Source organism: Osmerus eperlanus, chromosome 26 (genome assembly GCF_963692335.1).
Source record: "Osmerus eperlanus chromosome 26, fOsmEpe2.1, whole genome shotgun sequence".
Classification (NCBI taxonomy): Eukaryota; Metazoa; Chordata; class Actinopteri; order Osmeriformes; family Osmeridae; genus Osmerus; species Osmerus eperlanus.
Window position 1 is genome coordinate 8381290 of NC_085043.1, and position 23261 is coordinate 8404550.

The window sequence follows — 23261 nt, forward strand, 5'->3', positions numbered from 1 at the left end:
GATGGACTTGCGATCTGTGCGCCTATCATGGTTTTATATAGGCTTCTATCCCCGGCGGCGATGTTTCGATTCGACCAATGAGATAAAACGATGTAGCCTGCCCAACTCTCAAACACAGCGAGTCATTATTACCGGGGCTCATACGCGTCAAGACACTACCGGAGTGTTGTGAACATTTAGAAAATAGCTCAAAAAGTATAGATGAAGTCATGGCATTATTTCATATTAAATAAAGCCTAATGTTGAGAGATTTTAGACAACCCAGTGTTATTGTTTAACAGAATGTAGCCAACAGGTGCATGTGTAGGATACACTTTGACTAGACCGAATATTTCCGCATTCTACAGTGGCAGTCTAGCTGCCTATCCGGCAGTATACTTTATTTAGCCTACAAATGGATTTCTGTTTGACTTAAGGTTGAGATCTACCAATTTGTTTCCCTGGATACTTTGCTATGGCAACAAATAGATTTCCCCTGACTAAAATTGGGACAGCCGATAAAGTAAATTGAATTGGCCAGGTGGACAGAAGAGGCTCATCGCTTTATTTCTCGATTCCCACAAAACCCGCGTGTGGTTGTGGACTTGCAGGTGTCACCGACGGTGACCTCGACATTTTATGACTCACTCGGTTCACTGTAAACATCTGACAATAGGAGCTGATGTAGGCCTATAGGCTATACCATGCCGAACACCTTTGTGTACTACATGTGGGAAATGATAAGCCATTAATCTTGGATTTTGAGTGATTTTCTTTTAAAAGGGTAGTTAACCATTTCCGATGGATGCTTAGAAGTCGAACAGTGTCAACACTGATTAGTCTTTAAAGGGTCACGATTTCTCAGAAGCGTTGCTTACCTCTTTAATATCTTAGTGTGCAGCAGGCTTACGATATGAACTATGTTTAGCTTAAGTGTCCCATGTAAGAAAGAAACACAAAACGACACAGGCCATTCAGTGTTTTGGGCAAGGCACTTCACCCTACTTGCCTCAGGGGAATGTCCCTGTACTTACTGTAAGTCGCTCTGGATAAGAGCGTCTGCTAAATGACTAAAATGTAAAACATTTAAATGTTTTCAAAGTTAACCATCGAAAAATGAGTCTAGAAGTCTAGGATGACAAAAGTCACAGATTCATGGTTGAATCTTCTTCTTCTTAACCAACCCCTGCATGTCTGAGCACTGTGATAACGTTTATTAAAAAAAAAACGATTTTAGACTTCCTCCTACCACCCAGTTATAAAAGGTTTAGTGGGATGTTATAGAAAAATGGTATAAGTGGGGAAGTTATCAGAAGGAAAGCAGTCAGGAGTGAAACAGCTTGAATTTACATTTACATTTAGTCATTTAGCAGACGCTCTTATCCAGAGCGACTTACAGTAAGTACAGGGACATTCCCCCGAGGCAAGTAGGGTGAAGTGCCTTGCCCAAGGACACAACGTCAGTTGGCATGACCGGGAATCGAACTGGCAACCTTCGGATTACTAGCCCGATTCCCTCACCGCTCAGCCAACAGACTCCCCTGAATTTCTCTTACACTGTGCTGCTGTCTTTTCGTCATTAGCCTCACTGTGCCGCCAATCTATTGGAGTCCTGGAGGAACAGGAGTCGTACAAAAGCACAGCAGGAAGCCTGGTGTGACAGGAGGCACTAGGGGCACTTGATGTTCTAGTAGTGTGTGTGTGTGTGTGTGTGTGAGTGTGTGTGTGAGTGTGTGTGTGTGCGTGTGTGTGCGTTTGATGGCCGCACCGTTCCTTACGCTGGCAGACATGCAGTCAGGGAAGTCAATAGTGGAGTTGCACATAACAGTCCATTTTTACAATTTTCTGTTTTTGTCACATTCAACCCCCCCCCCCTCACCTTGTCAGTTGCCTTGGAGACTTCTCATACCCCGACATACGCCAAGGAACGCCCCCCCCCCCCCTCCCTCCGCCATCACTTTACCCTCGTCACCTCTACAATCTGTGACAGTTAGTACTCTTTGTGCAGTGGACTGACCTTTTTTCGCCTCTCTCTCTATCTGTCCCTCTCTTTCTGTTGGTGTCTATCTCTCCCTCTCTCGCTCTCTCTCAGGGCAGACCGAGGGTCAGTCACATGGGCAAGCAGAGCTGCTGCTCGTATCGAGGACAACCAGAGCACGTGTGACTCACACAGCCCCCGTCTGGGCATGTCCGCCTCAGTCAGAGGCAGGGGGGGCGGGGTGGGTGGGGGGATCTCCTGCATGGAGGTGAAGGGGGACCACTGGAGAGGAGCGCAGCAGGAAGGAGAGTGTGTCGAGGGTGGAGGTGAGGAGAGTGTGTCGAGGGTGGAGGTGAAAGCCCCTGAGGGCTAAGGAGAAGCTGGAGGAGACGTGAGGCAGTGTGGTGGCCAGGGGTCATGATGGCTGGATCTCAACCACGGTCTCCATCCTGCCAATGTCAGGCAAACAAAACAAACTCGATTTTACAGGGAAATGTGCTACAAATCATATCCCCATCAGCCTACACGTAGAAGTGGATATTTATTACTTTCACATGAAATGGAATGTAGAATATATAGTGTTTGACTGTTGGATAATAAAGAATAATCTAATTCTGGAATATGAAAAACATCTGAAGAAACAAAATATACCAGTCACCACGAGCACACAAAAGACCTATTGGAGGTACGCCTGTTGGTGGCGTTGTGGTGAGAAGAAACCAACTTCGTTGAACTACAAATCAGCAAAAGTCTCACACAATATCTTCTGTGACCAAAGCAATGACGACAACTCAATCACTCGACAAACCACAGAAAAAAAATTCTACACTTCAGTAACAAAAAATCCACGTACCCTTAACCAGAGAGCAAAATTCTGCTGCCCTCTAGAGGTGAAATGAAAGGTGACTGCAGGGTGCTGACCTCATCACACAGTCCTCAGGACTCCGCCATGACACCTGGGCGCAGCAGGCATGCTAACAGACAGAGGCCTTACCCGAGTTATCCTAGAACCACACTCAGTCCCAGAGTGTCTCTACAAGAGCACACAACAGGGGGCGTGTCAGTTATAATTAAAAATCTAAACAACGTGAAGCGAGACTGCCGTGAATTCATTCGGTGTTTCAATAAAACTAAAAATGTCTAATAAAGATCTTTATTTGAGTTTTTGTTTTAAATAGATTTACAAACCATAAGAAAAAAAAGAAAATACAAACAAGAAAAAAAAAAACACATCAAATATCCACATGTGCATATCAATATCAAGGTCAAGATTGTAAACAGTCTTTGAAGCTGAGTTGAGACACAGGGATCAGTTGATTAGCAGAAAATCAGTCCACAAGAATACAGGTGGTCTGATTCCATCTCTAATCAAAAGGGTTAGGTGTTGTTTTGATTTTGTTTGTTTTCCTGAGGTGGTTCGTTTCCTTGGACACGACTAGGGATCCTTCGGTGATGTCACCACCAGAGCTCATAGAGCATCATGGGAAGGTTACGGAACAGAATGAAGAATATAAACAGCAGTTTCACCTGTTGAAATCCCGGTTACCCAAACATTAAACGAGGGTCATTCATGAAACAGGCTATCGACCACCTAAACCGTTGATAAAACCCCCCCCAAAAAAACAATTAAGAACAGTGATGAAAACCAAAAATCATAGAGTTCTGTTATTTTGTGTTCTTCTCTAGTTTGTGGGAACATTTACTGCTAGTGTAATGAACAACCCTCGTGGCATTTAAAACAAAAACAAGAAAATCAAAACTAAATACACATGAATGAAAACATTGTCTCTAACCTTAATTCGGAAGTAAACCGTGAATAGAGACATAAAAAAAGGAGCCAGTTCACATTGTTACCATGGTTACAGGTCACCGAGATTCTGACTTGCTAATCCCTGGGCATTACGCCGAACCCGACACCACGAACCCAGCGGTCAGGAAGAAAGTATGTCAAGCCTTCCCCTACCCACCTGTCCCATACGAATAAGCCCTTGAACAATCTAAATCCAATCATCACATCTAGCCATCATTTGATATATCGTACATGAAGAAAAAAATACAGTTTAAACGGTTTGAATTGTGATGTCAGCGCCTCACCGGGTTTACTGGGAGCCCAGAGGGGACTCAGGTAATTCAAGATGGCCGCTGCTCTCACTGTTTCTGCTGCTGTGTTCTCTCCTCTCTCCTCTCTCCTCCTCCACCTCACACAACACCTCACACCAAGTAGTCCTGCTCGACGCCAAATTAAAACATGGAACCCCCGACCTACGCAAACACTGGCATCCGGACGGGAGAGGCAGGGCACCTTCCCTCCACAGTGGCCCTACGCAAATCTGGTTTGGGGAAAACACGAGGGAGCGGGGACTTCCGCCATGTTGCCCCGGCAACCGTGGGGCGAGCCTCATTCCTCCAGTTCAGAAGACAGGACGGCGTGTCACACTATGGAGACACGCCCCTCCGTCAGGCGCTTCCCCACCCCTTTAAACTAACTCGAGGGTGACCCTCGACAAGAAAGAAAAACGCAAGAAACCAAAATGGAAACAAAACTCTGTAGCTTTCTCTTTCTTAAAACTGGATCTGGATTCGGCGTGCAGGCGACGCCGCCGCACGCAAGTTAGCGAGGGAGTCTGTGTGGGCGTGGCTAGGGGGGAGGGGGGGACTGGAGCGACAGTTCAGTTTATGGATGAGGGAGAAAGGGTAGGGGGGGGGGGGTGCGTGTGGGGAGGGGGGGGGTCAGGGGCGGAGGCAGGGGGGGCGGGGAGGGGGGCGTCAGGACTCCTCGGTCCCGGAGTCGTCCTCGTCGTCGTAGCAACACTCGTCCTCCTCGTCCTCCTCCAGGTCGTCCTCGTCGTAGTAGTCGTCGTAGAAGAGGTTGGAGCCCTCGTCGGCCGGCGGCACCGTGGTGCGCACGCAGTACTCCGCCAGCGTGGTGGGTACCTTCACGCCGTCGCGCTCCGCCTCCGCTTTGGTGACCACCACCTGTTTCCTAGGAGACGGGAGACACCCGGGTCAGAACAGCCCTGGCTAAGGAACATTTGAGGGGGGGGGGGGACATAGTTATCTGGCTTTCTATAGAGCCGTCTCTCCTGCCTCCGTGTGTGTGTGTGTGTGTGTGTGAGGGCGGGGGGCTACCTGATGATCTCTGCGTACTCTCTGTCTTTGCCCTTGCTGTCTCTCCACTTGCGGTACATGACGGAGGCGTCCACGTTGGCGGGAGAGAAGGTGTTGGGCTCGTTCAACAGAGAGATCACACTCAGCAGGATGGTCCTGGAGAGAGAGAGAGAGAGAGAGAGAGAGAGAGAGAGAGAGAGAGAGGGAAAGAGAGAGAGAGAGACACAGAGAGACAGATCGAGAGACAGATCGAGAGACAGAGAGATCGAGAGAGAGATCGAGAGAGAGATCGAGAGAGAGATCGAGAGAGAGATCGAGAGAGAGACCGAGACAGATCGAGAGAGAGACCGAGAGAGAGACCCGAGAGAGAGACCGAGAGAGAGACCGAGAGAGACAGAAGAACATCAGGGTTATTCCAGGTTCTAAACCCCAGTGACTCTCAGCAAGTGAAGAGGCTTATTGATCTCCCAGCTGGCAGGTCTGGTCGTGGGGACCAAACAACAGGGCCTAGTCTTGTGTCAGGGCAGACAGGGAGCACATGGACATGTGTGCTGCTCAGGTCAAACAGCTGACACAGCGCATGGGGAGGGGCTCCCTGGCAGAGCGGCACTCCCTCATGATCCGTCCTCCCTGCCCTGGTCTCTCTGGGACAAACGTGGGGCTATTACTGACATCTGTTGTCATGCCGCCATGGAGACCCGAGAAAAGCAATAGTACTGTGTGTGTGTGAGACCCAGGAAGAGAACCACAGAAGGCGATGATAGAGCAGTGGGAACGTTGAGAGAGCCTGTACAACGACACAGCACAAGCTCAACGCTTTGTTTGGCCTTCGATAGTTTCCTGTTGCAATGCTGAAGTATGGGAGGAGGTGCGAGGAGGAGGGAGGAGGTGCGAGGAGGAGGAGGAGGTGCAGGGAGGAGGTGCAGGGAGGAGGTGCAGGAGGAGGAGGTGCAGGGAGGAGGTGGAGGTGCAGGAGGAGGTGCAGGGAGGAGGAGGTGCAGGGAGGAGGAGGTGGTGCAGGGAGGAGGTGCAGGGAGGAGGAGGAGGTGGTGCAGGGAGGTGGTGCAGGGAGGAGGTGCAGGGAGGAGGTGCAGGGAGGAGGAGGTGCAGGGAGGAGGAGGGTACCTGACGTTCTGTGTGGGGTTCCATCTCTCAGACGGCAGCTCTCCGCTCTGGGGGTCGTCCACGGGGGGGTGCAGGATGGAGATGCAGACGTCACCGTTCTACAGAGACACAGGACGCCGTCATGACATCGTCAGTACTCCTGCTCCCTGCACACACGCTGACTTTGTATCGTAAACATGTGTAGACTGTCTGTGACACTGTATACAAGTTTTATATCCCCACAGGAAAACATTTTGTTCATTTAGCAGTCGCTTTTATCTTTGTCTTTGTTGTGCACGCAATTGTCAAACTTCTGAACCAGACTTTGTCCTCTGCTCATCAGTGCATGAGAAAACAGTCAGTGCGGGAGGAAAGAGTCAGTCAGTGCGGGAGGAAAGAGTCAGTCAGTGCGGGAGGAAAGAGTCAGTCAGTGCGGGAGGAAAGAGTCAGTCAGTGCGGGAGGAAAGAGTCAGTCAGTGCGGGAGGAAAGAGTCAGTCAGTGCAGGAGGAAAGAGTCAGTGCAGGAGGAAACAGTCAGTCAGTGCGGGAGGAAACAGTCAGTCAGTGTGGGAGGAAACAGTCAGTCAGTGCGGGAGGAAACAGTCAGTGCGGGAGGAAACAGTCAGTCAGTGCGGGAGGAAACAGTCAGTGCGGGAGGAAACAGTCAGTCAGTGCGGGAGGAAACAGTCAGTGCGGGAGGAAACAGTCAGTGCGGGAGGAAACAGTCAGTGCGGGAGGGAGGCCCTACCTCGTAGATGTTGGGGTGCCACATCTTGGTGATGAAGCGGAAGGCAGGCGGAGAGTAGGGGTAGTCGATGGGGAACTTGATCCGTGCCTGCAGGAGAGAGAGAGGGGGAAAGTGCCAACCCATCAGTGAGTGTGAGGACGACAGCTTTCCCTGCTGGCAGATCAAGACGCCACAGAGTGGATCCAGAACGTCCGAGGGCACAGCCGAGCAGACAGACACAGCAGAAGGGGGGGACTCAACCCTATTACCTAGAGCACTTAGGTCTGTGTTGGTGTTGGACTCCAGGAGGGACTAACTAACATACATCCACAGCAGGGGGTGATCCACTGCAGGACGTAGAGAAGCCCAACCGTGCTGGTTTAGGAGTGGGTGTGGTGGCGCTGAGGGGAGATGGGTCTCTGGCTGGTGGTGTAAGGGATAGAGGGCCGGGCCGGGGGTGGGTGGAGAGGGGCTGGAGGGGGCAGTGAGGAGAGAGGCTGGAGGGGGTGGGTGGAGTGAGGCTGGGTGGAGAGAGGCTGGAGGGGGCAGTGAGGAGAGAGGCTGGAGGGGGTTTGGTGGAGACATTGTCCGAGTTGTCCCCCAGCAGTCATCACTACACAAACCGCGAGTCACCATCCCCCCCCACACACACCAGACGCACACACACACACACACAGAGTCAGAGGTGGGTAGAGCATAGCACCCCTCCTGCTGTTCAAGAAGGCTCCAGGCATGCAGGAGAGGGGGATGGTTATTGGCTCTTATGCACACAAACACTCTCTCTCTCTCTCTCACTCACTCACTCACTCACTCAACCCCCCCCCCCCCCCCTGCTGATACACCCCCCTTTCCACCGCCCCCGTCACACACACTTGCTGATTCGACACCCGTCAGCTGGTGCTCTCTGCTCTGAACCAACTCCCACAGGGCTGGGGCTGAGGACTGGAGGCTGAGGACTGGAGGCTGAGGACTGGAGGCTGAGGACTGGAGGCTGAGGACTGGAGGCTGAGGACTGGAGGCTGAGGACTGGAGGCTGAGGACTGGAGGCTGAGGACTGGAGGCTGAGGACTGGAGGCTGAGGACTGGAGGCTGAGGACTGGAGATTAGAGATGGGGGTGGGGGTCTAGAGGCTGAGGACGGGTGTATCCAGCAGGAGTTGGGGGGTTGGGCACATGCACTTCTCCATGCCAGTGTTCCTGGCCTGTGCTGGCTCACTAATGGCAGCATTACTAACTTATTAATGGGAGACGAGAGCTGTTGGTAAACCTACCCTGGTCCCTGGTCCCAACTCAACCAGCTCTGGTATGGCAGGAAAGCCCGACTAAAAACAACCCTGTTAGCTGCTCATAACAAAAAGAAGCTATCCGAGGCCATGTCTCCGAGCTGGCCCTTATCCAGGGGGCACAGGCCAGCCCTGTGCACCCTGACGACAGCAAAGCAGGGACAACAGGCCGGCAGCTAAGCGCTAACCGCTAGCCTGCTGAAGAGCATCGCCAGTCCCTGAAAGGTGGCGTTCTCAAGCAGGCTGCTTACAGAGGCCCGGCCAGGGATCCCTGTGAGAAGGGAATGGTCTTCGGTTTCACCATGCAGGCTTATATAAGCCCTTCAACACTTTGCACTGACACGGCAACAAACACGTACACACACACACACACCAAGGTTTACTGTGGCTCACTGGAGGGCGATAATAAAAGGGAACATTTCAGGAAGAGATTTACAGAACGGTGACATGGTCACCATGCAGCATGGCCTGCTACTGAGAGAGAGAGAGAGAGAGAGATAGAGAGAGAGAGGTGGGGAGAGAGTGAGTGTGTGAGAGAGCGACAGAGACAAAGAGAGAGAGAAAGAGAAACCCCTGACCTACCTCCAGAACTGGCATGAAGAGAGGGAGGGATGATCTGATGGATGGGAGTGAGAGAGGGGGGGGGGATGCAGGCAGGGTGCCAGCAGGGCAGAGAGCGCGAGGCTCTTATGTGTGACGGCTCGTTCACACATCAGAACGAGCCGTCACGGAAGGGGGAGGTGGGGCCGGAAGGGGGAGGCGGGGCCAGGTGGGAGAGGCAGGGCCAGAAGGGGGAGGCGGGGCCGGAAAGGAGAGGCGGGGCCAGATGGGAGAGGCGGGGTCAGATGGGAGAGGCGGGGCCAGGTGGGAGAGGCAGGGCCAGGTGGGAGAGGCAGGGCCAGAAGGGGGAGGCGGGGCCAGGTGGGAGAGGCGGGGCCAGGTGGGAGAGGCGGGGCCAGGTGGGAGAGGCGGGGCCAGGTGGGAGAGGCGGGGCCAGGTGGGAGAGGCGGGGCCAGGTGGGAGAGGCGGGGCCAGGTGGGAGAGGCGGGGCCAGGTGGGAGAGGCGGGGCCAGGTGGGAGAGGCGGGGCCAGGTGGGAGAGGCGGGGCCAGGTGGGAGAGGCGGGGCCAGGTGGGAGAGGCGGGGCCAGGTGGGAGAGGCGGGGCCAGGTGGGAGAGGCGGGGCCAGGTGTGAGAGGCGGGGCCAGGTGGCAGAGGCGGGGAAGCGCACGAAAAACAGGATCTGCAGCAGTTCTGCCAGCCTCAGCAACTGTGTTGACATGTTGTTAGCGTGAGCAACACTTCAGCCCCAATGGGCTTCTGAGCAGAATTAAGAGCACAGGTGAGGCATTTTAAATAGTTCAACCCAGGCAGTGGTGCTGCAGTCCTGGGCGACAGACGCATGCAAATAGTCTTCAAAGCTTGTTACACATCGGATACCACAGACACATTTCCTCTATTACAAAAAAAAAAAAAAAATACACTTTCTTGGACTGTGACCTCAAAACTTCCCCTGTCTGAGACACACAGAGAGAGAGGGGCAGAGAGGGGCAGAGAGAGGGAGAGAGAGGGAGAGAGGTGGTGGGCAGTCAGAGCACAAGAGAGAGGCAGTGTAAGAAAGACAGAAAGAGAGAGGAGATGAGAGGGAGAGACAGACAGAGAGACAGAGAGAGACAGAGGACACACCCTGTGGAGGCTGAACACGGGGATAAGTAAACCAGGTCAGCACAGCTAAAACCCTCACAGGACAAATCATTTTGTTCTCCCCGAGCACCTTCCTCCACAGTCTGATGACCCCCTTCTCCCAGTCCACCAGCTCTCCCTTCCGGATCTTTTCAGAGCCCCCCCTCCCCCCATCACTGAAACTCTATCTGACGTGACATCCACGTGCACTCTCCCTCCCTCAGCCCGTCCGGCCCTCACCAACACCCACCCCGCTACCAGAGAGGGTGAGAATGGAGAGAGAAAGGAAAGCATGCCCTTGAGAACAGCAGTGCACCCCGGCACACACAGGCCCTGCACACACACCCACACAGGCCCTGCACACACACACACCCACACAGGCCCGGCGCACACACACACAGGCCCGGCGCACACACACACAGGCCCTGCACACACACACACAGGCCCTGCACACCCACACACAGGCCCTGCACACCCACACACAGGCCCTGCACACACACACCCAGGCCCTGCACACACACACACAGGCCCTGCACACACACACACACAGGCCCTGCACACACACACACACACACAGGCCCTGCACACACACACCCGAATGTGAGAGATTATCCTGCCCAGCCTCAACAGGCCCCTACCTTATTAACAGAGCTCTCAGTATGTGGTGAAGCATTAGGAGGAGGGAGGTGGGGGGGGAGGGTAGGCGGGAGGGGTACTGTACTGCTAAAAGGCACAGAGCCCTCTATACCAGAGCCTCTGTTGAGTAGAAACAGCAGTCCACTTCACAAACGCAATTAGCCTAATTCGAGTCTGCCAACCAGCTTGACACAATGGGCCAAGACTGGGCCTGCCAAAAACAGGCTTTAGCAGAGACAGGAATGCACACACACACACACACACACACACACACACACAAAGACAGCGAAATGAAACCCCACCAGCACACATCTAAAAACGCTCCTGCCAGAACACACGCAGGAGACGGGCACAGACTAGTTCTGTCCACGTTTAACTCTCCCTTTTCTGTTAGAAGAAGGACTTCTTAAGTCCAGTTCCCTGTGGACCCATGTTCATTTATTGGCAGGGCTTGATTTTCAAGCCCCCCCCCCCCCCAGGCCAGGAATGGCACTGCCTCACCCCCACTCTCTCTCAGCTCTCATTTCTCCCTGACATCCAGCCAGCCGACTGGAAGGGGAAACACGACTCCAGAAGGCCCAAGAGGAAGAGCCTGGCCTGGCCTGTACAGCAGCCCCCTCCTCCTCCACACCTCCAGCTGCCCCCACCCACCCACCGACCCACTCGCCCCCCAACCTCCTGCTCCAGAGGTATGGAGATCAGGAAGGAAGGAATATGTTTGTTTTTGTTTTGGGGGGGGGGGGATAAATTGGAAAGATGATGCAAGTCCTCAACCATCAGTCAAAAACGCTCTGCTGTGGTCTATGTTTTGTTTTCCATTTCGCCTCTCTAAAAGGTTTTTCACAAGTTCCTTTAAAAATAATGAGTCATGCTATCAGGTCCCACTGGGTGTGTCTCGTCTGACAGAGCCGACAAGCTGTGGTGCAGCGTGAACAGTGTCTATCTTCACTTCTGAGAGAGACAGAGACAGAGAGAGAGAGACACGAGAGAGAGAGAGAGACAGAGACAGAGAGAGAGAGAGAGAGAGACGCGAGAGAGAGACGCGAGAGAGAGACGCGAGAGAGAGAGAGAGAGAGAGAGAGAGACGCGAGAGAGAGAGAGAGAGAGAGAGAGAGAGAGAGAGAGAGAGAGAGAGAGAGACGCGAGAGAGAGACGCGAGAGAGAGACGCGAGAGAGAGACGCGAGAGAGAGACGCGAGAGAGAGAGAGAGAGAGAGAGAGACGCGAGAGAGAGAGAGAGACGCGAGAGAGAGAGAGACGCGAGAGAGAGAGAGACGCGAGAGAGAGAGAGACAGACAGAACAGAGAGAGAGACAGACAGAACAGAGAGAGAGACAGACAGAACAGAGAGAGAGACAGACAGACCCTAGTTTCAACAGGTTGGACACGGCACTGTCTGCTGTCTCAAGCTTCACGAGACGCCTCTGGCTCGTTCAGCCAGGACGCAGAGGACCCCGGGAACGCAGCAGGAAACCTCACAACGGACAAACAGGAGGAGGCGGCGGGAGGGATCCATTTTGTGTGTGACTCCTCTAGTTCCTCCATCTCAAAAGTAAGTCACTGCGCCAACTGCAGAGGCCATCCCCGGGCCAGCATCAGCCACCCCACAGAACAGCACGTGAGGGCTGGTAACGTGCCGATGTTCCTCTGGGCCTGCCTGGGCTGCAGCCCTGCCACTCTGTCACCTCACGGGGGGGACAGCTCGACCCCCTGCCTCGGTCTAACTTCCACCCCCCTAACACCCTACCCCCCCCCCTTCCCTTAAAGCGCTGTGGTGCAATGTGACAGGGGTGGAGTATGAAAGCCATGAAAAGTCAGCACAATTAGCCAACGCACTGCCGCTCCTCGTGTTTGTGGCGGCCACGACCGCAAAAAACACCCGAGTCAACAACCTGTTGCCACTTACGTCAACGCGGGAGCTGCCTCTTTTCACTGCCTGCATGAAAGCATGGAGGGGCGAAGTGTTTGGCCTAACCCGTTTACAACACACACAAAAAAAGGGGGGGTGGGGGGGTGGAGCCTTAGTCAGGATATAGCAACTGTTCTGTAGGAGATGGTAGCGAACAATGAGTCACTGACTGGCAGTGTATTTCACAGCACGGCTGTGCATTCCTGGCCCCAACAATGGAATCTCATACCCAGCGCCCACACCAATGCTTACCCCGGTCACGACCGTAGCCTTGGACTCGGATAAACACACGGCTGAATCGAGAGAAGCACTAAGAGTTGACACAGTGCAGGCAGAGCGCGGTGATCCTATCCTGACATGACACAACAAACATGGACTCTCCGAATACTAACATGAAGCTGAAACTAGCGGGCGGGCCAAAATAAAACTGGAAAGGGGAGAGGCTGATTGATACGGTGGACTAGTGACACACATCCACAGGAGTCGCTCTTATCGTAAAGATCATGTCATTATCTTTGTTCACAAACCTATAAAAACATGTTGACCTATTTTCCCCAGACTTTCTATCGTAACATAGTCCTTAGCCTACATATGTGAAGGAGGAAACATTTTCTGAGAAATTGTGATGGAAATCTGGCGAAATCATCTTGTAATGTTTGTTGTCCACTGCTCGAATACCTTGAATTTCTAGTACAAGTGTTAGGGAAGGCCCAACTACAGCCTACTGTTGCCAACCCCTTGGTTAAAGCCCTGGTGTTTACTTCATGGACATCTTAACTCCCGCACCTGCCCAAACAACGTGACAGATATGAGCAATGTTGTGTACAATTTACGTTCTCCCCCTATTCCCAACATAATACTAGATATTTCAGCTTTCAGGCTGATGCAGGGGTACTCAAAAAACTGGCCTTGCTCAAAGTTTTAGTTCAGCTTTTCTTCTGTACTTTTCTTCTATTGGCTGGCTAAATCACTGGGGGAAAAACTCTCTTAAGCGAGTTCATTCATACACAGCAAATTAACACGATTTACGACGTAATTAACCGTGAGAACTAATAGACTATTAAGCATGCTAAGTGGTTATATTGACTAGTTGCCAGATAATTATGTAGCCGATACAAATTGGCAGGCGGGTGATTGATCAGTGATAATTGAGAACTCAGTGACCACGAAGAAACTATATTTGGGGACATATAAGGTCAGCTTCAGACCAAATTCCAGACCAGTCGTGCATGACTAAAGCATGATAAAAGGTTGCCTTCCTAAACTGACTCAAGTGCTCTAAAACATGCCTTTCCTCAAAACAAGGGAAATGACCTGCAGTGGCTATGTGAAGCAACAACATACAATCTTGGCCAGCAAGGGGTCGGACAAGTGACTCAATGTGTTAACAAACAATTCAAGACGTACAATACACGTCCATCCTAAATGTCAAAATGTAGGAAAACATTTGGCTGGATTAAAGCTTAGGGTAGCGATCTGAGGCTACCTAGGACAGCATTAGGCTACAGCCTAGCGACTCAAATAACGATGCGGGACAAATGATTTTGCATTGCGCCATCAAAACTCTTAGATAACTGCCAGGAAACTAATTAGAGTTGGGTGGCATCCAACGTGAAATGTTTCATAATAATTATGACGTTAACTTTAGCTACTTACCTTAAAATATCCACCTTCATAATGCGTGTTAGGGGGTCCAAATATCGCTACTTCCCAGTTGTATAAGTCCGACTCGTCCACTAAAGTTATCCTGAACCCTTCAACTGGTTCATCCTGAAGACTTTTCATTTCTAGCATTAGTGCTTTTTGGGAACTGGCTACATGGTGTCCATGTTGAGCCATATTCCGCGACGATTTTAATAAATAGAAAAGCTATATCGAGCTTCCTCTTAAGAGAACAAAGCGAGCTAGCTATCTATTCTACCACCGAGAAGCCTTCGATTGTTCCCTCGATTCCTCCCTAAAACGCTAAAAAATGTGTTGGCTTTTGAAGTGCTCTGGTTCTATTCAGTTGTGACCGAACAAACAAATTAACCCTGCGTTCAAACTGTTTGTGAACGACCCACAACACAAGACAAAAACATTTAATGTTGCTAGCTAGCCTGTAAGCCAACCCTATCGCGGATATGTTATTCTTCCTCTGAAGGACAAGGCAACGCGTGTCCTCATAGAATCCGAATCAGTTAAGAGAGACTGTGGCAATCAGACATTAGCTGTGCATTTCGTTCATCTAAATACTGATAGAAAGCAAAATAATCAAGGTTTCGGGATGAGGAAATCTCAATCGGACTGAACTCTACAGAAATGATAGCCAACTGTGATGTCCCTCACTGGCTTTAGTGTTAAATGCCTCGAGCACTAGCAAAGGTTTCTGGGAATTGAAGTTACAAATAAATTAGAAAGCTTGCGCTCACTTTACACTTAACGCAAGTATTATCTGTTTTTATCTGTTATTTTTTATAAACGGCACTCATAGGCAGATGAAAAGACAAATAATACACAGCAAAGAAATCCTTAACGTGGGAGTTTATTGTTTCACCTTAACACAAGGAGACTACAGCAGCTTAGCCTTCATTTCGATTTGGGTAGACTTCACTTTTTGTAAACGGAACGTTAACAGCTCATTGCGTCTGCCGCGTAGCCCCTTCAAATCTGTATATTACATCTTACAGCTTGAGAGTGGGGAATGAAGGTATTGAAAGGGACTTCCAAAAAGAGCAATGATAATTTCAATTTCACAAGCCAAACTCAGCAAGATATCACTACAATTCACCAGAGAAAAGAGTTAAGACAAAGTGGGTTGCTTCTCTGAACTGCATCGCATGACCTTTCGCACAACGAGTCCTATACATGTTGTTATGGTACCAAACAGAACCTCAATTCCCAATGTAGAACAATTTAGAACATTCATTTAAAGATATTATTGTTGTATTGTATGAACTTAAACAGATAAAATACAATCCTACCGAACCTGTGGAATAATGAAGTCAACTTTTACTTCCTAAAAAAATATAAAAGTAAAGACAATCAAAAGGAATGTTATGGAATCCTGTGTATGACCTGGGAATAAATGAAAAGTAAAAAAGAATACATTCCTACTCATGCAAGATACAAATTTTAATTAAATACTTTGCACAATAAATGTTAATTAGTACAATTTATGATTACAAGCGTCTCTTTCGGTTCCATTCTCTTTAATTCACATCAGTCAAAGAATGTTCAGTCAAAGAATGTTCAGCAACAGGAAGAATATTTTCTGGATTTGTCGATATTCCTGACATCGATCCATATTTAAAGTTTATTACAGAACAGAAAAACAATCTAGGCTAAGCTGACCACTCAGGCAAACGACACCATCATCATCTACGTTCGAGAAACCGTAATGAGGGGTTAATTGGGATACAAACAAAACTATTTATAACTTGCTACTTTTAAGTCGTGCTGGACCAGATTGTGAGACAGCAAGTGCCCTCTGAGCAAGTCATGAAAGGAATCCATTTAAAATGATAATTCTTCTTTACAATGTTCTCAATGCACGAGGAAATGGCAAGGCAGTTCTGAAAGGATATAACACTGGAATCTAAATCTGTATACCAGAGACATGTACAGTGGGATAATCAGAGTGGCACAGGCGCAAGAGGTTCGGATGGTTTCACGCTCTTCCGTGACTGACAAGAGTGGATGCTTTCTCAGGACGAGTGACAAGAGTGGATGCTTTCTCAGGACGAGTAGGAGGAGAAAACTAGAGTCACCTCGACTAATACTGCTTGAGAGGAAAACAGACACAACCTAGCACCCACTGGCCTGGCCAAGTATAAAGACGACGTCCTACAACCTTGTCCGTTTCCAATAGCTACTGTACCCCTTAGCAACAGAAAGATCTTTAACCGTTTGATATGCACACTACCTGGTCAGAAGCTAAGCAACAGTGAGCAAGAGGGTCTAACTCTGCTCCTGTAAGCGATCGCCAGCCTTCTCAATAAAGAGAGACAGAGGCAGGCCCACAAAGCAGCAATATTTTATTCCACTTTATTCTTGTTAGTCACTTCAGATATATTGTGGCAGTGCCCAAGGCAGTGAGACACACACCACAGCACTGCAACTAAGCAGTACAATAACTGAGTCAAATAAAACCATTCGAAAAACAACTAGGCCTACACCATCCTATCGACATCTTTAATAAGGAACTGACAGCATAGGGCTCCCTATTTTCGTAGGTGTGATGATACAGCTCTGGAAAAAAATGAAAGACCACTGCACCCCTTTTCTTTCATTAAAAAAAAAATTGAGAAGGACAATTTTGAGTGAGGAACAGAAGGGTAAAAGGCCATTGCAAAGTTTACCCTTCTGTTCCTCACTCAAAATTGTCTTTCTCAACTTTTTAAAATTTTTTATTAAAAGAATAAAGGTGTAGTGGTCTCTCAATTTTTTTTCTTCCAGAGCTGTATGTGAGAATCAAGTCTGTAAGGCTGCTACGCAACTTGGTCTGAGTAAGTGAACCTCGACTCTCCCGAATAAATATACTCTCAGAACAACACCAGCTCAGGCTTGTCAGATTCATCCGAGGATTGATATGTTCCAGGGAGTGGTCTCTTACTGGAGCACAGGAGGAACAGGGAGCGGGTACTACTCTAAGGAAAAGGTGGCGTGCGTTCCTCACGATTGGCCGAACAGAAAAGCTTATGCGCAAAAATAGCCTAATATGAAGATTGAGCAGATGTACACAGTGTCTCTCTCTGGGCTGGTCCTGGGGCTAGCTGACACCCTCGTCCAGGCAGCTAGTCAGGAGTTTAGAGTCAGCATGTTTCCAGCCGAAGGCCGGTCTGACTGGGAACTGGTCACACTCTAACAGGGCTAAACACACAGGAGGGTACACACACACACACACACACACAGGAGTAAAAGGCGCAGATGGACATCAGAAACTAACAGAACGGCAACGAATCAAAACAACGCGAAAACAGTAAAAACACAATTCAACATCACCAACGAAAAAGAAAAGAAAAATAAAGTCCAGTTGTCAGAGTTACATGACATGATCATCACAGACTGACCAAGAGGAGAGGTGAAGGTTCCCAGGGAGAAGCATCAAGGATGACATCAGCGTTTCAGAGGTCGAAGGGAAAACAAGGTGAGAAGTGGATAGGAGGAAAAGGAGGAGGGAAGACAGGAAGTGAGCGTGAAGCAACAGTAAGACAACAGCAGGAGGAGGAGATCTGGGGGGGGGGGAGGACCAGGGAAAGACAAGGAGAGGTCGAACCTTCAAGACAAATAAATAGGGCAAGACTGGGTGTGCCAGCCGCAGTGTAACATGATTATGTCTGTGTGGGGTTTTTCAGATCGAGGTGGCGGGGGATGGGGGTTGAGCAAGCGAGGGGGGGGGGGGGGGGGGTACACAGGCAAACTGTCAAACACAATCAGCACTGAGAAAATGTCTGCTTGATCTCATCCAGCACGTTCCCAAGCAGCGACGGCTCGTCACATTTGGCGTCGATGGACACCGTCTGGTCAGCCTGGTGGATAGAGGGGGAGGTTAGAAAGTTCTGGTTCACGGTTCTGGAACAGGTCGTCCATCTTTCTCTGTGGCTCTGTGTGTGTGTGTGTCGTGGGGAAGGGGCGCAGTACTTACGGTCTTGACCAGCAGACACACGTGATGCCCCTGGATGGACCTGCTGTACATGGAGGCGCACGAGTCTATCCGCTCCACGACTGTCCGATCGACAAAGGAAGGGACACAACCAAATCAGCATTACTAAATCTCGAAAGCCTTCCCACGTGATCCTACTCTCCACTCGACAGAGACCCACGACCAGACCTGTGAACGAGGAGGTGCTGGGGGGGGGGGGTTGGAGGCGGAGGGATACGTACCAGAGAAGTGGTGGTGGAAGCAGATCCGGGCCAGGAGGTGATGGAAAGGCATGCCGATGCCCTCCAGGCGGACAGAGCTCGACTTCAGGTCCCCGGACTCCAGCAGCTTCGCATACGCGTCGCTGTAAACGTCCAGACAATCAGAGAACAGCAGGCCCAAACAACAACATTAGAACCTCACCATTCAGATGCGTCGTGTTTCGTGTTTATGGAACATGAAGACAGATAGGGAAGATGTCTTTATGTACACGGGGGGGCGGGGGGGGGGGCTGACCTGTAGCAGGGTGTGGTGATCAGGTATGAGGTACAGGTAAAGTGCAGTTTGAAGTCCAGTTTTTCATGAGTCGAGGAGTCTTCATTCTGCGGGAAGACCACAAACCAAAGACTAATGAGAGGCTGTGGATGATTTGAAATTCTCTCGTTTTTATTTCGAATTTATTTCTGAAAATTAAACCTCTAAATTGTTTTGTTTTTTTCAAAAGAAAACAGCTTCACAGGGCCCAGACGGAGCCGGTGACGGGGCTGTCGCTCGACACGAACCTTGACGATGAAGGTGAGAGTTCCCTTCAGCTTCTGGGGCATGACGATGCTCTGCATGGTGAACACGAAGCGCGCCTCGTTTGACACCCCTGCGGAACGAGACGGGACGTGAGCGCCGCTCCAGTCAGGACGGGTGTGTGTGTGTGTGTGTGGGGGGGGGGGGGGGGTACTGACCGGGGGGCAGCTGGAAGGGCACTGTCAGGCCATCGTGTGGCCCCGCCCCCTCCGGCCGCTGCAGTTTGGAGTTGAGGGAGTCGAGCACGTTGAACTCCATGGACTTGAGGAAGCTGTCGCACTTGTTCTCGAAGATGACCGACACCACCACCTGACTGCCGTCCTGTAGGTTGCCCTGGATGTCACACACCTGGGGGGAGGAGGGGGGGGAGGGGGGTGGACCGGGTCACTATGGGAACCCAACAGAACCTCGCCAAATCTCTCAGAACGCAGAGCCACAGCAAGTCCACTCCACCAGCCCACACCCCAACCTCAATCACACGACACCGTCCTCAAAAGAGCACAAGAAGCGTTGATTGGACATCGAAAAGAAAAAAAAAAGAAAAAAAAATAGAAAGAAAAAAGGCAGAGTCATACTCAGAAAGTGTCCCTGGCTTAACTACGTCCGACCGCCACATTTAAAACCAGACGTTCCTGTTCTAGTTTGGTTATCTGACAGGATAAGCCAAGGGACATTCCGAGGAGCACAAGAGCACATCTAGCAAAGGTTCTCAAACCGAGAACAGGGTGTCCGTCCTAGGACGAGGGCCAGTACCTGATCAGCATCCTCCATCATCTTTAGAGAGAGACAGAGAGAGGGAGAATGGAGAGGTCCGTATACTAAAACACAGCAACGCTCCTTATTTTGCTTTACACGGCGCTACAACCACCCTCCTAAGCACCACATATCGGACAGCGAGTCATGTTCTTCCTGGTTCTGGACGCAGCTCGCGTCTGGCCCCACCGGCCGGCCGTGCCGGCCCAGAGCAGGACGTCACACTCACCACTTTGATGAAGGAGTTCTCGGCCAGCAGGCTGTAGTTGGACATGGGCTGAAACAAGAAGAGGACGCGTCCACCAATCAGCTGAGAGCTGTCACTCAATATGCAGATCACATGACGCGGGTCCACCAATAAGCTGAGAGCTGTCACTCAATATGCAGATCACATGACGAGACCCAGGCCTAGCTACTGGCCACGAGGGCGGCGGTACGCGGCGGTGACGCAGGGGGGGAGGGGCTTGTCACGGCTTGTCACTCACCGGCAGTGGCTCCTCCTCTTCCTCTTCCACGGTGCCGTTCTGCACCGATTCGTCTCCGCCGCCGCCGTCGCCGTGGTGACGGTGGTGGTGTTTCTTCTTCTTCTTCTTGTCTTTGTCCTCCTTCTCCTTCTTCTGCTTCTTCTTCTTGTGCTTGGAGGACTTCTGGAGTAGAGGGGGAGGGGGACAGTCAGGAGGGTCTTTACACAAACGTACGGCGGACAGCCTCAGACGACCTGCATTTTTTTGGTGGTATTTTACTAATTACAAATATTTTTTACATTTCAAATAACTAATTCATTCGGAGCCAAGATGGCGGCCACCTCGGAGCCAAGATGGCGGCCACCTGTAGTGTCACTGTGAACCAGCGTCGTCAGCCAAGCCTAGGTGTCTGTCTCGTAATGATGACATCATCAGTGGTGACTCACCGTCTCCTCTGGTTCAGTGTCTTTGGGTTCATCTGCCTCAGAGTCTGGAGTCGCTCCAGAAACTGCCTCAGGGGCCGAGGCAGGGGCTGAGGCAGGGGCCGAGGCAGCGGCAGTTACTGCTGCCTCCTGAACACACACACACACACAGACAGATGTACACACAAATCATGCGACCCGAACACAAACAATGTAGTAACTGGTTCTATACTAGCAGTAGTGAGGTTTGTTAGTCAATTAGTTCAAAGTTGTCTGTGCTGTTATACAGTAGCTCACTGCTTCCAATACCCTTCAGCAAGACACGTCGTAACAAGATGTGAAAAGCCATATTTCAGGAACAGACACAGTGTTTTCCTGAGGCAGACATGTCGTGAGACGGGAACATACTGAACCCCTACGACGAGTGGAATTCAACATGAACAAAACAAAAACAATCTTCCCCTCACAGTGATTCAGGGGATATGAGCTGGGCAGGTCACCATTGGTGTCACCCCGCCCTTTTGTGCCATACACACATACATACACACACACACACACACACACTTGCTCTGAACAGCTGCTTAACCAGTGAGATAGCCTGCAGTCACATACACCCAGGTCACACACATTCATCGAGGTGACACAAGAAGAGTATGTGGGTCACACTCGATACACACCCAGCGGCGGTTGGACTGGAACTACAGGAAGCGACGGCAAGATTCCAGAGAATCTGGTGCCTCTTAGCCTCGACAACATCACCCACGACAACAACTGTGACCTTCCCCACCGCCGAAACACCCGAGAGGGGACAACACATGAGCCGAGAGGGGACAACACATGAGCCGAGAGGGGACAACACATGAGCCGGGAGGGGACAACACATGAGCCGAGAGGGGACAACACATGAGCCGAGAGGGACACAGAGACTGGAAGCAGCACGCAGATGAGGAGAGAGGCACAGCGAGAGAGGGGCGAGTTAGGTGATCTGTGAAGAAATGGACGGTGACGTCGGGGAGAGATGAGGTTAGAGTTGATGGAGAGAGAGACAGTTAGAGAGAGAGAGAGAGAGAGATAGAGAGACAGTTACAGAGAGAGAAACACGTGTGGTTTGAGCAGAAACCATGCATTGATCAGTGCCGTGAGAACACAAACATAAAAGAGGAAGAGAGCGAGACAAAGAGAGAGAGAGAGACATAGAGAGAAAGGAGGGGAAGACTCAACCTGGGAGTTAGAGGGCACTGGTGCATTTGAGAGCCAGAAATCCAGATCCGAAGCCTGGAACAGGGAGGGGGGAGGGGTTACAGGTTCAACATTGGAGCTATATTCATGAAGATTCTACACAGACATTTAAACCTTTCATGAATAAATCAAGTATTTTAGAGAGACTAAAACCGTTTTTCAAAGGAAACTGATACTTGATTGAATTATTACTGCTGTAAAATGTAGAGAGGGGGCTTAGAAGAAGCAATGAAAATGTAAGGCAAATGTAAAAATGAAACAGTTTGTGTGCCTGAAAGTGTGCCTGCAATGTCGTCTTAACTTATAACTAAGTGAGTAAATCACAGCTCTGCGTCGCGTTCTGGAGAACACCGTTGCCACGTCTCTACCAGGGAATTTTCATAAGCACATCCTCTAAGCACTCCCCGTGATGTCATACCCCCGTGATGTCATACCCCTGTGATGTCATACCTCTGCAGGGGTGGAGGCAGGAAGTACCGCCACCTCATTGGTCTCTGCTGATTGGACGGGCTCCTCCGCCTGAACTTCCAGAAGGTCCTCCTCCCCTCCTTCCTGTTTGTGTTTCTTCTTCTTCTTCTCCTCCTTGCCCTTCTGCGGCACAGAAATACCCGCCCCCCCCCTGTCAACGAGTCATCACGCAGGAGCACCACAGAGGAAGAGTCGAGGGAGCCGTCGCCGAGCCCGGAGGCCGTCGCCGAGTCCCACGAACAAACAAATCGGCGCACGAAGGATTCCGAGTGCGTCTGTGGGGGCCTGAAGCCCGAGAGCCTCACCTTCCTGTCCTTGTCTCTCTTCTTCTCCTTGACGCTCTTCTTCTTGGGTTCGGCCGGGGCGGGCTCCGCACCCCTGTCGGCCGCGGGGCTCTTCAGGAGCTCGGGGGGACGGTGCGTCCTGACCGGAAGCTTCTCGCTGTCCGCCAGGGGCCTGGGACACACACACACACACACTTATAAACCCCCACACCGAACCTGGGATGGTGCTCAGACCGGAACCACTGGCTGTGTCTCAATAGTCTCATCCAGCTCTGTTGCTTTTTTGTGTGAGACGACTGCTAATCCGGCAGAGATCGGACTCCATGCTCTTACCTTAGGCTAATTAGGGGGGTGGGGGGAGGAGGAGGAGAAATCTAGGCAGAAGTATTGAGACACAGCCACGGAACCAAGTGCATTGTGCTTCAGCAAACCAGAGTACTGATCGAAGCCATTCCTCAGGCACGGCAAAGTGCACCGGCGAGCAGACAACCAACCGCCACCTCACAGAACACCCCGGAACATCTCCAGGCCCACAGTGACCTGGGGCGGAGGGTTCTCCGGACCTTTCCAGACCGTGGGCTACTACAGCCCAGTCTGCTGGCGCTGTACTGTTAGGAGCTAGAGGGAGGGGAGGGTTAGAGGGGGGGGATCGGGGGAAAGACTCGGGGCAGCTAGGGAAGCTAGCGGAACCTGGAGGACTACAGGTTCATCATGAAGACTTCAGAACATCAGCAATGCTCCTCAGAGAGGCCAGCTAAGGACACGCCGATAATCAGCGGTGCTTTTGGTGGAGCCTTTGAGAGAGACA

General features: G+C 51.0%; 2 protein-coding genes across 2 annotated transcripts in view; both read right to left on the minus strand.

Moving 5' to 3' along the window:
• Positions 1–3096: 3096 nt before the first annotated feature.
• On the minus strand, positions 3097–14742 carry cdc34a (cell division cycle 34 homolog (S. cerevisiae) a). Its single transcript, XM_062452442.1, has 5 exons — positions 14059–14742; positions 6918–7004; positions 6191–6288; positions 5087–5221; positions 3097–4940 (listed from the first exon to the last, which is right to left on the minus strand). The coding sequence occupies exons 1-5, from the start codon at positions 14239–14241 to the stop codon at positions 4724–4726; spliced, it is 720 nt and encodes a 239-aa protein (XP_062308426.1). The 5' UTR covers positions 14242–14742; the 3' UTR covers positions 3097–4723.
• A 165-nt stretch (positions 14743–14907) lies between these two features.
• Positions 14908–23261, minus strand: part of ap3d1 (adaptor related protein complex 3 subunit delta 1) — a 20458-nt gene continuing 12104 nt past the window's right edge. The window contains exons 21-32 of the mRNA XM_062452256.1: positions 22475–22647; positions 22152–22292; positions 21684–21737; positions 20487–20612; positions 20062–20223; positions 19806–19853; positions 18982–19171; positions 18808–18896; positions 18542–18627; positions 18268–18389; positions 18029–18108; positions 14908–17912 (exon numbers count right to left, since the gene is read on the minus strand). Of these exons, the coding sequence (XP_062308240.1) occupies positions 17817–17912; positions 18029–18108; positions 18268–18389; positions 18542–18627; positions 18808–18896; positions 18982–19171; positions 19806–19853; positions 20062–20223; positions 20487–20612; positions 21684–21737; positions 22152–22292; positions 22475–22647 (1367 nt within the window). The 3' untranslated portion in view covers positions 14908–17816. The remainder of the gene's footprint in view (positions 17913–18028; positions 18109–18267; positions 18390–18541; positions 18628–18807; positions 18897–18981; positions 19172–19805; positions 19854–20061; positions 20224–20486; positions 20613–21683; positions 21738–22151; positions 22293–22474; positions 22648–23261) is intronic.